Source organism: Amblyomma americanum, chromosome 1 (genome assembly GCF_052857255.1).
Source record: "Amblyomma americanum isolate KBUSLIRL-KWMA chromosome 1, ASM5285725v1, whole genome shotgun sequence".
NCBI classification, from domain to species: Eukaryota; Metazoa; Arthropoda; class Arachnida; order Ixodida; family Ixodidae; genus Amblyomma; species Amblyomma americanum.
The window spans coordinates 439,495,763-439,509,410 of record NC_135497.1 but is presented as its reverse complement, the minus strand read 5'-3'; the positions used below and the strand labels follow the sequence as shown (position 1 = coordinate 439,509,410).

The following is a 13,648-nucleotide window of genomic DNA, read 5'->3' as shown; positions in this document are numbered from 1 at the left end:
AAGACCCAGATAAGCTTGTAGCAGCCTTACAATAGGCGATTAAAGACGTGAAGGGAAGCAAGTGGGTGCACTGTTTTGAGTTGGAAAAGACGCTTTTTTAAAGGTGAGTGTTTCAGCCATGCTGCTGACCCCATTTTTTCTCACCATAGGTAAGAGTCCCCACATTTGAAGGCGTCAGAGAAAACATTGCGTGGAAAGCTTCGTCACTGAAGTTCCTGCGAGAATCTTCCAGGTGCGCCTCAGTGAAAACACCACTGTTAAACCTAATAAGCAGCAGCTGACTAAGGCGGCCGAGATGAAAGCAGTGAAACTATTACGAAGTACCACAGAAAATTTTCGACCTGTGGGGGCGGTTGTCAAGTGGACGTGGATGATTTGGTCAAGGACAAAGGGGCCGTCTGACGGCGAGTAGCGGTGAGAATACAGCGGGAAGAAGCTTAGTTTGTCACAAGTGTCGGCCCGGGTGTTAAATGCATGGGGAGGCATTGCGCGGTTGAGCAGTGCGGACAGATTATTTTTTAATCCCAAGCCAACATGCCTTACAGGTGCCTCCCCCCCCCCCCCCGGAGATGTAGGTCATGAGAGTGGCCACCTGCACAGGACGGTGCCTAACAGACACACTTTGTTTGGGTGGGAATGCCACCTTAAAGCTAATCGAAAGGAGTCCGAAATCCTTCGCAAGAACTTGTCCTTGTCAGCTCATGAGTTCCAAGTCTGCTTAACTCCCAAGCTGGAAATCTATTCGAAGGACAGTAAACTGCCGTACACCAAGCCATATTATCAGTGCATTTAAGGGCGCTCTTGAGATATAACTACGCGCCTCTCCGCAATTACAAGGACCAAATAACTAGCTATAGTGTGTATAATTATCCATAATATTGAGGATGTGATCCTTACGGTGGCCTGGCCACTGGAGGCGGCGGCCGCGAGGGAGGCTGAGGGGGCCTGGGAGGTTGTAAGCAAAAATAGATGTAAGTGAAAGCAGTTTCGGTATTTGAACTGTCTTTAAAATGCACTGATTAATAGGTTTCTTACGGCGGCCTCGAAACTGGGGGTCCCGGCGGAGGCCCAGGAGGTGGACCACTGAAATCAATCGGGCTTTAGGTAACGCTACCTTTGGCATTTTGTGCCCTGATGAAATAGACCTTCAAATTGAAGGAATAATGCAGCAGTTAGAAAGGCCGCTAGGCCTCAAAACAATGTGCCCTAGAAGCACGGCAGTTAAATGATTTAAAGCTTCTCGAAACGACATGAGTTCCTAAGGCTGCCAGAAATTTTTTTTTTCGAATCGCGCTTTAATTTATAGCATCATGTCATTTGTGAGTTTAATTTAGATAGCCAAAAAGAATATATTGCCATAAAAGACCTGTGCCAGTACGCGCTCCCCTGCTCGTCTGCACTGAGAGAGGAGCGGGTGTACAACAGGCATTTGGAAACAATCAGCATAGGAAAAAGACATTGATTTTGTGCAGAATCAAGCAAATGCCTCCATGCGCTTGAAATTATACTTCTCACAGCTTCCTTCTGTCAAGATTATTGCAGAAGTGGCGCAAGAAAGATGATGCCTTACGGTGGTCTGCCCACTGGAGGCGGAGGTTGAAAGGCGGGTAGAGGTCTCTGGGGAGCGGGAGGAGGTCTGAAAGAGGAAGTGAAATCGGAGGCAAGTTAATGGAATAGTTGTCGGCAAGAGATCTTTTTCCAGCATTGTAAGATCCAGGCACTGCAGAGCCCAAGATGCGAACGTGTCTCGGCTTTGCCAGCTGAGGTTTTCCGAATCACTGTAAAGGCGACGCCACTTTTAGACTGAGCTGTAAGAGCTGTAAGTATATGATATCTGCATCTTACCGCTGCTGAGGCAAAACAGGCGATTTGGAAAAAATTGCGGCTAACCCTCTGTAATACGCCATTTTTCAGATAGCTCCAAGTATTTGTGATGAGATGAGGCGCATAGCTCGGCTGATGGTTCCATGCATGCTAAAGGATTAAGATGTGCGACTTGTCAAGTTTATTATCTGTTTTGTTATGTTCGTGTCTTGGATTTCATAACCGGAAGTACCGGCTGAGGTTCTTGCTACCAAAAGGAACACTGAACGAGTTTGGTGAGTTATCCATTGATTTCATAGAATGCTGAATCAATCAAACAAGAACACGAATGCCTTGTTTTCAAAAAGTAGCCACGTTGCAGCAGGACTCCGCGTTCAGCTTGAGTCTACATTAAAATTTATCCTACAGCGTGCATGTTGTCCTTGAGCCCGCAGCAGACAATTATCATGCTAGCATTCTATAACTCCACCAATATTTTGAGAGATAATAACGGGATACTCGTAAAATGCTGGAAGTCATCCTTTCATTCTAAGCTGCCACATAGCGAGGACAGAAGTCCTAAGTAAAGAGCTAGTGCCATGAAATAATGCGTATTTTTCAGTAAAAATCTATTGTATGAACAGTATGTTGTACTACGAAGTCAATTTATTCGCATCTAGATGAATGACAAGCAAACTTCACTCGGCATGTGTAAGTACATGTCAATTAGCGGCAGCATTTACCAATTTTGGCCTACAATAAAAGCGTTAGCTTTCCAACTGTACAAACACAACCAATAATGACTCCTGAGTGTAATCCGAGAAAGAACAAAACGTCAGCTTGGGTTCCTCCAGGATGTACTCTCTGTAGCCTTTGAGGGAGAGCTGTTTAACTGCATTAAAAATTTGTTGCCAATACCGTGCTCCACTTAGACTGTCCCACAGCAGGAATGCGTGCATGCATCAGACGCGGACCCTGCCACGCGCCCGATTCAGGCGGCACCTGCCGTGCCTTTCACTTGAAACTTCCACGAATGACCGACCACGCTGAAAGCGTTTCGGTGTTTTCCGGCCTCTAGCGACTGCACGTCCAACACGATGACTTTAATTCTTATCCGAATGCGCTCTGAACATCCGAGAGATACTTCTAAGCGTTTTACAGCATCGACCGCGCGTACTATACGATGACAACGAAGGTTTGCTAGGCAAGGCGTTCGCGATGCGGTGGCGCTATGGTCGCTACAAATACTAGGGACCACAGTAGCGACCATGACTTTTCGAGGCGCGTCGCAGATGCGCCTTTAAGTGTGAAAAAGCTTCACCACTTTCAAGGAGTTTTTGGTCATCTCTTGAAAGTAGTGTGAATTCATAAGCGGGTAGCACATATGTTTGGTATGGTGGCTGTTACATAAATTCTTGCATCACTCCTTAACCTTTGCTGTGTGCAAATGTAGCTCCAGTTTTTGGGATGCTCTTGTTGTTCATGTCGCGCTAATTGCTAGCTAGTCATTACTTGAACAACTGCCCTTTGCATAAGCTTCTACGACCCTCACGCCAGGTGACAGTTACAGCACGGTATGCTCCGTCGGTGCCAAATTTGGCGCAAACGGCCTCAGCGCACCAGTTGCCACTACCCACACTGGCACTTAAGGCGTGGGTTTGAATCCCTTTCGAACCTCTACCTTTCCGTTTTTTTTTTATTTTCCTTTGTTCTGTCGCGCTGTGAACAGATGTTCGAACATCTGCGGAAAAAGAGAGGTGAAAGTATTGCTGGTAAATGCATTCCGCCATCAAAATAATAGAATATAACAGCACCATCCCAGGTTGTGGACAAAGTTCATGCAAGAGCGCACTTAGCTTAATCTTTTTGCATTGTTTATGTGAAATACACCATCATTAATTCTTCAAATACGGCAGCCTCGGCTGCGCGGACTGTCGAGAGGCACTTTTGCCCGAGTGTGGTTCTCCAGTAACACTTCCGTGCAAGTTGTACAGGCGGCGACGACGGTTCAGTAGCACGTGAGAAAACTACGGGTGCAAAAAAATACAAGGACACGCACCAACTGGCAACCAAAGCTTACAGTGCTTGTGTTGCTGTCCGTCCCGACTCTTTCTCAAGAGCGTTCAGCAACTTGCCTAACTTTCTGTAATAATCACTCACAATGAATGTCGCACGAGAGAAAAGGGTGGCTGCCATGGGTATTTTGAAGTGTGCTTTGAAAAGAAACGATGTGGATCAGAAACATATTAGAATCATGAGAGACAAAAGCGCGCAATTTTAGGAGTACCAGCTGATAAATATATGCGCCAATATTTAACGCGTAGCAAGGGACCTCTAATCTTGCTCCGAATATATTGCTCTCCGATCCTAGCGCCTGTTAAAAATCAGATGCTTTTATACCTCACAACACAAAGCCTCTACGTCTCGCACATCAAAAAAAAGCAGATGGCAGCTATTAGCCAAATTCCATGAGCAGCGTTACGAATCACAGGTACCTATAAGAGCACAACACCAGGAAGAACAAATGGTAGAAATTATACAAATTCGAGCAGATATTCCCGCTCGCTTGTAAAAAGGCTTCGGCGTGCTGGTATGCCTTGTGGACGAGGTTTGGAATGAAGAAAGTCTGAGGCATGTGATGGGCGGAGAAAAAAATTACAACCGATTTACATAGTAATGAAATCGCGAAGTAGGTGGGCTATTATTGCTTACCCCTGCTATACTTTTCTATGCATTTTTACACTTTGTTATGATTGGGTACCAAATATTCTCATGCACACAATGCGGCGAGCGGCGCGGAGCCGAGGTCTAGGGAGCACCGCGCGTACACGTCTCCTGCCCGTGAAGCCTGAGGAGTGAGTGACGCCAGGAGAGAGAGGACGAAGTTTGAGGGCGCGCGAGCGGCAGCCCTTAGTAACATGTGCTTGTACGTACAACACCTCCCGGCGACGACCGCGACGGCCGCAACTGCGATACGCGTCACTCACTGGCTGCAGCTTTGCGGCCGCACCACCTCCTCACTGCGCCGCGTGAAGCGCTCGTCGCCACCTTCTCTTTCGCCCTTCAAGTCCACGGAGAGAGAGAGAGTGGCCTCGGACAGACATCGGCGAAATCAGTGATTGCGGCTAGAAGTGCTACGCACTAGAAGTAGGTATAAAATAAAACTGCACCCATGCATAAAATATGTTTGCAGAAATGTAGGCACGGAGGTGCGGAGTACTAAGCTCGTAACTGAGGACATTGTCCCTAATGTGACAAGTTGAAAGCTTAGCGTTGCTTCGGGGGGCACTGTAAGGATACAGGCATCTATGTCAGTTTTAGAGACGCTCGGATGTATGCTTGCATTTTGGAATGGTATCTGGTTCCCTGTGTATATATGCTATATGTCTCACTTCGCAGCTGCGGAAGGACAGGCTGATGGCTTCTAAATGGCAGAAGCTAAGACTACATGAATGCTCCACTGAGGCAGAGCGCTGAATGTAGTTTCCAGTTGACGATCCAGGTCTTGATTTCAAAAAGGAAGTAGCTGAATGTAGACCTACAGGCCCAGAAAATGCATGGGCCAGGTATCCAAGGCCACAATAATTGGTTGATGTACGTACAAAGAAAGGTGACCAATTTTATGTGGAATGTCTATGTGAAACAAGTTCGTTCCCTGTGGATGCCAGGACACTGCGGTGCATTTTCAAGCGAGGAGGTTGATTTCTGGCGAATTCCACTCCGTGAAATTCTTGCAAGTGGCACACGCATCCTAATTATATTGACAATATCCCTTTTTCAGCGTTATGAACATGTCTGGGCCCACTGCCGTTACCGCCTCCTAACTACCGCAGATTACCAGTGTTTATTGCAGCTTTGGAATGCACTTTCATGTAGATCTTTACAATACAAGGCTTTGCTGACACCCTTCCTATGCGGAATTTTCCGCTAAGCCTATATTAATAGATATATGGGGTGACGACGAATCTTTGCGAATTGTGCGAGTAACTTGAATAAGTAGAGCATAACATACTCTCCAGCAGGCTTGCTCTGTTGGTTACAGTTCTCTGCTTCGGTGCAAGCCCAAGGTGTTAAGCGCTCAGTCTTGTATCTTCATTGCTCTATCACTGCAACCGGGAGAATTCATTGAAAGCTGAAAGCTTCAAATTGCTTGTCTCAAGGCATCACCCCACTAGCCCTCCCGCTTCTGGTTAAAGAGTGCGCGAAAATGAAAAGTAGAGAGCACAGAACTCTTCGACATGACAGCAAAGTTTAGGAGAAGCCTTTTTCGCCTCAGGGATAGACTCTGGTGCCGCCGAAGGCATTTATGCTGATTCGGCCCACTCGATTGTACGATTGTATCAACACATCCTTTCGCTGAGCGGATGGCGCTTAAATGCTCAGTAGGAATGCCGTCGGACAATACTCAAGACACTTCCGCAAAGTTCGCACGGAATCGGAACGAAATAATCTGGTTCTGCCCCGAGCTTGTTTGCGAGTTCCAGTGATAACAAGTGTTTTTTCGCGGTTATTCTTAGCATGCCTTCATCGCGTCCTTGTCCACGTGTTGGTGTCATCAGATCCACAACTTTAGCGTATGCTGCAACTCGGCTGAAGTTTGTCGCCCTGCAGCCTTTGACTGAGGGGAGGCCGCGCCTTTGAGAAAAAGCATTAAAGAAAGACCACAAAAATGAAAAGGGAATGGTTGCACCCTTCCGTCACTGTAAGGAGCCGCATGGTGCACTGTAACTCAGTAGCACTGTCATTATTCGCAGCGCGAGCTTAAAAATTGGAAAAAAATACAATATATGTAATAGACGTTGGGAACCGGCCGCCTTTTGGAATGCGACTTATCTCTGAGTAGAAAAACGGAATTGTGTTCTGCAGCACCGTCAGATTCGTCGTACACTTTGCATGCTTTATTGCATACGCTGAAGCTTTCGATTTCGCTCCCAAGCAGCAGCAATTATTCCCGCTGACACCGCTGATGCTGGTCTGTTCCGGATTAATGGCGACTAATACCCCGAAGACTGAGCTGGGCGCCACGTCGCGACAGACCTGCGGGCACACCCACCTGGGTCCTTCTCCGTAGTCCGGTGGCGAGGGCGTTGTCAGGTGCGGCACGGCCGTGGGGTCGGTGACCTCGGGTATGTAGTTCTGCCACCACACCTTCCACCACTCGCCGGCTGGGCCGGTGGCGCGGGCTCCGGTCGAGGCACGCTTCTGCAGGACGCGTGCCTCAACCGCAGCTTCCTTGGACGATGACTTGCTCAGCTTGGAGGAGGAGTGCTGGTTGGCCCCTTCGCCGACTCCGGCCAAGCTGGCCGCCAGGACCGCCGCAAGCAGCAGGCATGGCTGCACAAACACACACCCACACAGTTCGTCATATCTTGCTTTAGGGCGCTTGCAGCAGCGGTTTCTTTAGACGGTTAAAACAGTGCGGTTTTTTGCAAATCGACTATTAGCCTTTGCAGCAAGGGCAAAACGAGAAAATAAACAATTATACGATCTTTATTTACGAAATCACACGGTACATATACTATGAATCAAGTACAGCATTAGGCTTTACGATTTTAGCTACTAAGATTTTCTCTACTTGCATTGCATCTATTTTTCCTCCGCTAGTTATCCTAGTCTTTTAAAGCCGATTGCTAGCAGAACTAAACCCAGGTAAACGAAAAGGTACGATAAGTAATCTTCCAAAGTATAGATTTTCTTTCCATATAACCGTCGAACATTAATCGACAGGCACATCGGTGAAATAACCTGTTTGTTGGAAGCCTCCACCCTACAGGCTACAGGATAGAATCCAGGCCGTCGCAGCCGCATTTCTATGGAGACGAAGTGCAAAAGACGCCCAGGTGCTGTGCGATGTCAGCACGTGTTGAAGAATGTTGAAGCCGAAATTAATCCCGAGCCAACCACTACGCCATCTTTCTATAGCCCACGTGCAGCTTTGGGACGTTGAACAGCGCATCCCTTAGATGCCGCGCTCTTGGCCGCTGCCAGGTGAATACAGTATAGGACTGAGCGGGGAATCCGAGCGCCTTGGCCGACTTCAGGTCCGGCTGCATAGATGTGGCGTTGCCAATCACCGCAGCCCTTCTGCGCTCCAGGTCAACCCCGTGAGACGTTCTAGATCTTGAGAACCTTTTGTGTGGCGCCTGTGTCATCCATCCCCACCATCCGGATGCAGTACAACTACTGCCGAGGACGTGGATGCACCGAACGAACGCCCAATATATCCACGATGATGGCCATTATCATTGCAGTTGTTCACTGTATGCCAGTCTGAGAGACGGGTGGCATTTACGCTCACACAGTCGGCACTAGCCGCCTTAAAATTGTGTGATTTCCTGTTAGTGGGCCTGTTAGTGCTCCGCCATGCACCAGCGGGGAGAGCAGCTTGCACTCAAATATCAGTTACCAAGATGTGTGCATGTCGTTGCAGCTCTGCTGGTTTCCACGGCTCACCGCTGCGAAAGAACCGTTGCCATAAAAAGTAATCACAAAATGTTCAGTGCACTGCGAATGGGGACCGCACCGCACTCTTGAACGAAGATCCCTGACCGCTGCAGACCGCCGCAGACATTAAGCAGTATATCTTCAGAATTTCTTAGACCGCTTAGGAATATTCCGAACCATAAAAAATTGATTGACTTAGCAGTTGTCGATAGAGAAAGGTGCCGTATAGCTAGATGTAAAGGTTACAACTTCGGAGGCGTGATTTTTTTTAAAGGCAGCTTAACTGCGTTTTATCGCGGCCGAAACAAAGCGCGCCGACACAAAAGTCATGCGTTGGACGTCCCACCATCGCCTCAGTTTAGGCGCTTCCGGTTACGACGGCATGCCTGTGTTGTCTCAGCCGCAGCTTCAACGAGCCCGCTACAGATGATGCTAATCTTCGCAGAATATCAGTGACTAATGAACGAGACAAATAATCAGATTAAATGAACCTGGCAGAAAGATGCTGAATGCGTTCATCCTTCATGTCCTTGGCATTCTGCGGGCCCCAATGCGAATTTCACTCAATCAAAGACTGCAGTGCGGAATGCCTGCAACTTCGTAGTTGAATCGGACATTTTTTTGTGTGTGTGCATGGAAATCAAAGCGTCTTGATGCTGCTTTTCAAAGATTCTTCAGGCCTCCGTTCCATATCAAGTTTCTATTAATTGTTAGTACTGCATTCCAGAGATGAGAAACTGACTGAATGCGCTGACTTAAAGTTCCAGATCACTGTGTCAACTGGTTTTAATTTCTTCGTGTTATGAAGGAAAGCTACATTACTCAACTTATTATACATACCGTGCCATTTCCACCAGCAGTAATACTTACCCACCGGATCTCTGAGTAATTAATGTCTGGCTAGAGACACTGTTACCAACAGAAACAGGTACCCAGAGGTAAACAACTTTCAGTGTCATATTGATGCACGGTTCTTGCGCAGGGATTTGCACGAAATAAAGGTAAGAAGACGGCAAGCATGGAATGTTGTGGTGCCCCATATAAGAGCCTCTAATTCAGAAGATGGCGTTCTATTGTATTTCACACACATGGCCGTATGGTACTAAACATTGTCTACGGTTTTGTCCTAATTTTTAAATGATACTTGGAAATTGAGAATTCCATGAAAACTGCACCCATGACTTTCCCTAGCCTATGCTATCTTTTGTTCTTTAAACAAAGTAACTTTTCTGAGCGTGTCATCTGTGCATGCCAGTTCTTTTTCCCACTCCTGCAATGTCTTGTGCCAACAAAACAGTAGTATATTTAAATTTAAAAAACGCGAGTGTTTTCATTTCGTGGAAGTGGAAGAATTTTGGATGAGTACCCGCGGCGTTAAGGATGACATGGTGTATGAGAGTAAACGGGTCAAAATTTGTAGTGTAATTATTTTTCGCCGTCTTTTAAGTTCAGAAGGCGAACACACTTTCAGTTTTTTAAATTCCACGTCATGGCCTAGATTCTGCGCCCTGTATTTTACATAACAATGTATGTACGTTCGACGGGCTCGTTTTAAGCGCTCGGTCGTTTGGCTGCGGAGGCTACAGCAACTCTTGCGCAAAGAACAAAGCACGGGATCGCTGGTTCCTTTTTGATTGCACAGGTACGCTCGGTCGGAGGGTTTCGTCCGGGGCTATGCACGAAGTAATCAATGCGAAACAGCGGCCTCCTTACGCAAGCAAGCCTCTCAGCAGGGGTCCTACCCGCCCTGGCACGCCATTAATCACGGAATTCGGGGCGCTCTCACTCACGGGAAGGGCCGGCTTTCATGCGCTGAATCTTCGCACAGAGGTACCGGTATACGGGACCATGTAAGGCACCCCTCAACGACAAATTTCTAACAAGGAAGACCGCTTTTTCATTGCTGGCTTCTTTCAGTTTTGTCAAATGAGTCGTCGAGGGACTCAGTGGTGACTTCAGAAATCCGGGCTATTTCAGCTTTTAAGGAATCCGAAAGGTGCCATTAATAAAATGTGCGCAAGTGAAGGTTTTTTTTTTCTTTTTGCATCGCATTCTCATTCTAACCGTTCTTACAATTTTCAATTTGCCACCTTGTGGTCGAGTTTTCAATTTTAACACAGCGACAAAGTTTGTTTAGATATTGTTCGGACCATTCATTTTGATAAACAATGAGGGCATCTTAAAAAAAAAATCCCATTTTCATGCGACTTTTCAAGCAATGTATTTAATAAAAATTAAAAAAAAATCTGAATACAGAACTCCTGCTGGATCACCGGAGTGCACCAAGACTGCGTTCGAACAAATCCCATCGACTGAAATTTTCGCGCCGGGGAAACTAAGCTTAAAATCATGGTGAATAGATTGTACCATTGTGAAACATGTCAGTAATTCTCTCTTCCGTGTCTGTGTCTTCGGTACGTTTCCTTGTTCGTGCCTTTTTTTCTCTTTCGTGGAGACAAGAGGGCAATTTGTGCATGTGGGCCTCCCGCTTCAAAATGCGTTTCCTTCTTTAAAAATAAAGAACTCTCTTAGCGCTGCCCTGTACTGCCATTCTGTGTGGGGTTCTATGAACTATTTCGATTATTCACTTTTTTCTTTCATTCAGCCATTTTAGCGACCTCTTCTGAGCCAATGCTCGCAACTCCCTTGATCCAGGATGACGTCCAGGATTTTTCCGGCACATCACGTGTAATAGACATAGTTGAAATTCAGCGTACATCATTAGAAGGCCAGTTCTGTTGTATACTGAAGATACCACTACGCGCGCAGACATTTATTATGTGGGTCACTTTAATTGTAAGCTAGATACGCAATGGACTTGTTCTGCATTACAGGCCACAGTTGTCGAAAAATCAGAATGAATTGTAAGGCAACTGATACATAAAATGATGTATGTAAGAAGCCGGAAGCGGTTAATATACGTGTGAGAGCGTTCAGGAAGGACTAGATTAGCCTGTGATTTCATTGTCTCTAATGAGCAATTTCAGCACGTAACAATGTTTGAAAAGCAATTAGCATTGTGCAAGAAGAAACCCGGTAACCTGAGATCGGAGTGCATCGGAACAGCTCTGTTCGTGGCGGACATTCAACAACACTACGATGCATGCAGTGTGGTCCCCTTTCAATGTTTGTAAAATAATTTATTGACGCCTGCACGGTCACGTGACACTGTTACGTGCACGAATGTATCTAACACAATTACTTCCAACCAACTATTGATGCCGCCTTATTCAAATGGATGTTAACACGGGAGGCTCCATTTTCTGCGGCATGAAAAAAAACACATTACTGCCAAAACTAAGCCTCATAAAAAGCAGTGATCGTTGCGCGGGTGGCCGTGGTATGAGGGCTGCTTGCAAATAAATAATTTTACGTAAAAAACGGCTTTAAATTTGTTGAGGGCAAAATCATCTACGAAATTTGAGCGCTAGTGCTATCAGTAAAATTCCTTTCACAGGGCACTCGGGCTCGTAAGTTTCGCCACACTGACAGACGTTGACATATTTCGATCGAGGACGACGAGTCCGCATTGAAGTAGCATTGCTGCAGTAAATTCACATCAGCGGAGCCGGACTCTAGATAGTCAACATAAGGCGAAGTCAATTATTAAAATTGAAGGAGGCAATTAAGCTCCACCTAAAGGGTATGACGCAATAGCGTTAATGGTTTAATCCCCAATAATGCAGAATTGGTCCTTCTAAACTTTCATAGATCCGTGGGAGTCCTTACATAACGCCTGGCGCAGTTGTGCAGCGGTTAAGTGATGCGCTGCTGCCTTAAGTGCTGCCACCGGTAGGGCTCGTGTGACCCAGGTTGCTCGCTCTCGACCATTCATTAATTAAACTTCCACCTCTGATATGGGCAGTTTGTTCCCAATTCGGTGGGCAGAGTGTGATGACGTCACAAGATTACGTGACCAAGGTGGCCCTCCTAGATTGCTGCTCCTAGGATTTTTCGCTCTCAACGCCGACGACGACGATGTCGGATGTTGTGCAGAACGGCAGCCTTAACGCTGTTGCGTTAAAACTGTTCTGTGTTGTCTGATTGTTGGCGACGGTATAACGCTCGCTGCTTCCTCGAGAAACCCCAAGTATTTACTTCACATTGCCGTAAAAAATCAAATGGAAAGAATTATCCTCTACCGCTGAGCATTGGTGAGAATTTCCATCATAGCGTTGCAGGGCCGCAAAGTGACCTCCGAATGGGGCAGCTTTATGAATCAAGTTTTAGAGTGTAAATGTTTTCGTTGCTAGAGAATAGAAAAATTCGAGGGATTCTTAACCTCCGCCTTAACGGTGTGACGCGATAGCGTCAATGCGTTCCTTCGGAGGCCTGGGGTCCTCTTTGCGTATCACTTCGCAGGCACGGGCGCTGTCTTTATTTTACTTGATCTTATTTCATTATTTTTATTTTGATACGATTTGTTTATTTATTTTTTACTTACCACGAGACACACTAGTCCTTCATTTAACGCGGTCGAGCGAACGTTCCTCAGTGGTCGATTGGAAGCGCGCTCGACCCAAGGGGCAGTGGTTTAAATTCCACCTCGACCCTTTTTCTTCTCAGCTCATTTGCTTTTCTTTCTTCATAGGCACTTGGGGATAGTGGCGGAATGACGCCACGACCTTGCAGACAAATGTGGAATTGTGTAATGCGTAATTACTGTTGTACAGTCGCGAGTAAAATAGATTAGCAATGTGACGTCGCTAGAGCCGTGAAAATCGCACCGCGTGGCTGACGGTGCACCGTGCTTTGCGAACACACGTGACATTTTTGTTATCGGCGTGTTCGTAACCGCAGCGCTGAGCGCTGCTGTCTGCCGCTCCGGTGGCACGTCACTAGTGCTAATCTTTTTTACTCGCGACTGTATTGTGTGAGAGTTGTGGGATGTTTGATTTACCCACGCGAGGTCATGCGGTTGTGACGTCACGGCGCTCTGGACCAATCTCTAGGACTTTCTCTACACAGCGCAGACTCCGGGTTTTGCTCTGAACGAGACCCTTAACTCTGACGCATTAAAATGCTCGCGGCTGTCTCCGGGGTTAAAGCTTACGAAACCACCGCCTTTTTAGGCGCGGGAGCGGTTGCAGTTTGGTGTTTTTGGATGTTTTAGAAACTTACTGAAACAGTCGTAAACGGCGTAAGGAGCGGAATTTTAGAAGTTATGCTGCTAGAAGTTTTCATATCAAAGTGAAAGGTATGTTTAAAATCTCTGAACCTCAAGAATGTTTCAAATCAAAGCGGATTAAAAGCACAATGCTGCATTTGATTACTCCAGTGGCTACGAGTTTCGTTGATTCCTTGACGGCTGAAGGGAAGTTTAGTTTTCGTAATACAGGCCACTTCGTTTCAAACCTTGACTAGCTCCTCGAACTCTTGAGCATTAGAATGTTTCCTACCC

General features: G+C 46.5%; 1 protein-coding gene across 1 annotated transcript in view; it reads right to left on the bottom strand.

Annotated features, from left to right (window-relative positions):
* The window catches only part of LOC144115910 (uncharacterized), a 175,268-nt gene that overhangs the window by 127,479 nt on the left and 34,141 nt on the right, over positions 1–13,648 (bottom strand). The window contains exons 2-5 of the mRNA XM_077650542.1: positions 6,857–7,137; positions 1,571–1,636; positions 1,036–1,083; positions 898–945 (exon numbers count right to left, since the gene is read on the bottom strand). Coding sequence (XP_077506668.1) covers positions 898–945; positions 1,036–1,083; positions 1,571–1,636; positions 6,857–7,137 — 443 coding nt within the window. The remainder of the gene's footprint in view (positions 1–897; positions 946–1,035; positions 1,084–1,570; positions 1,637–6,856; positions 7,138–13,648) is intronic.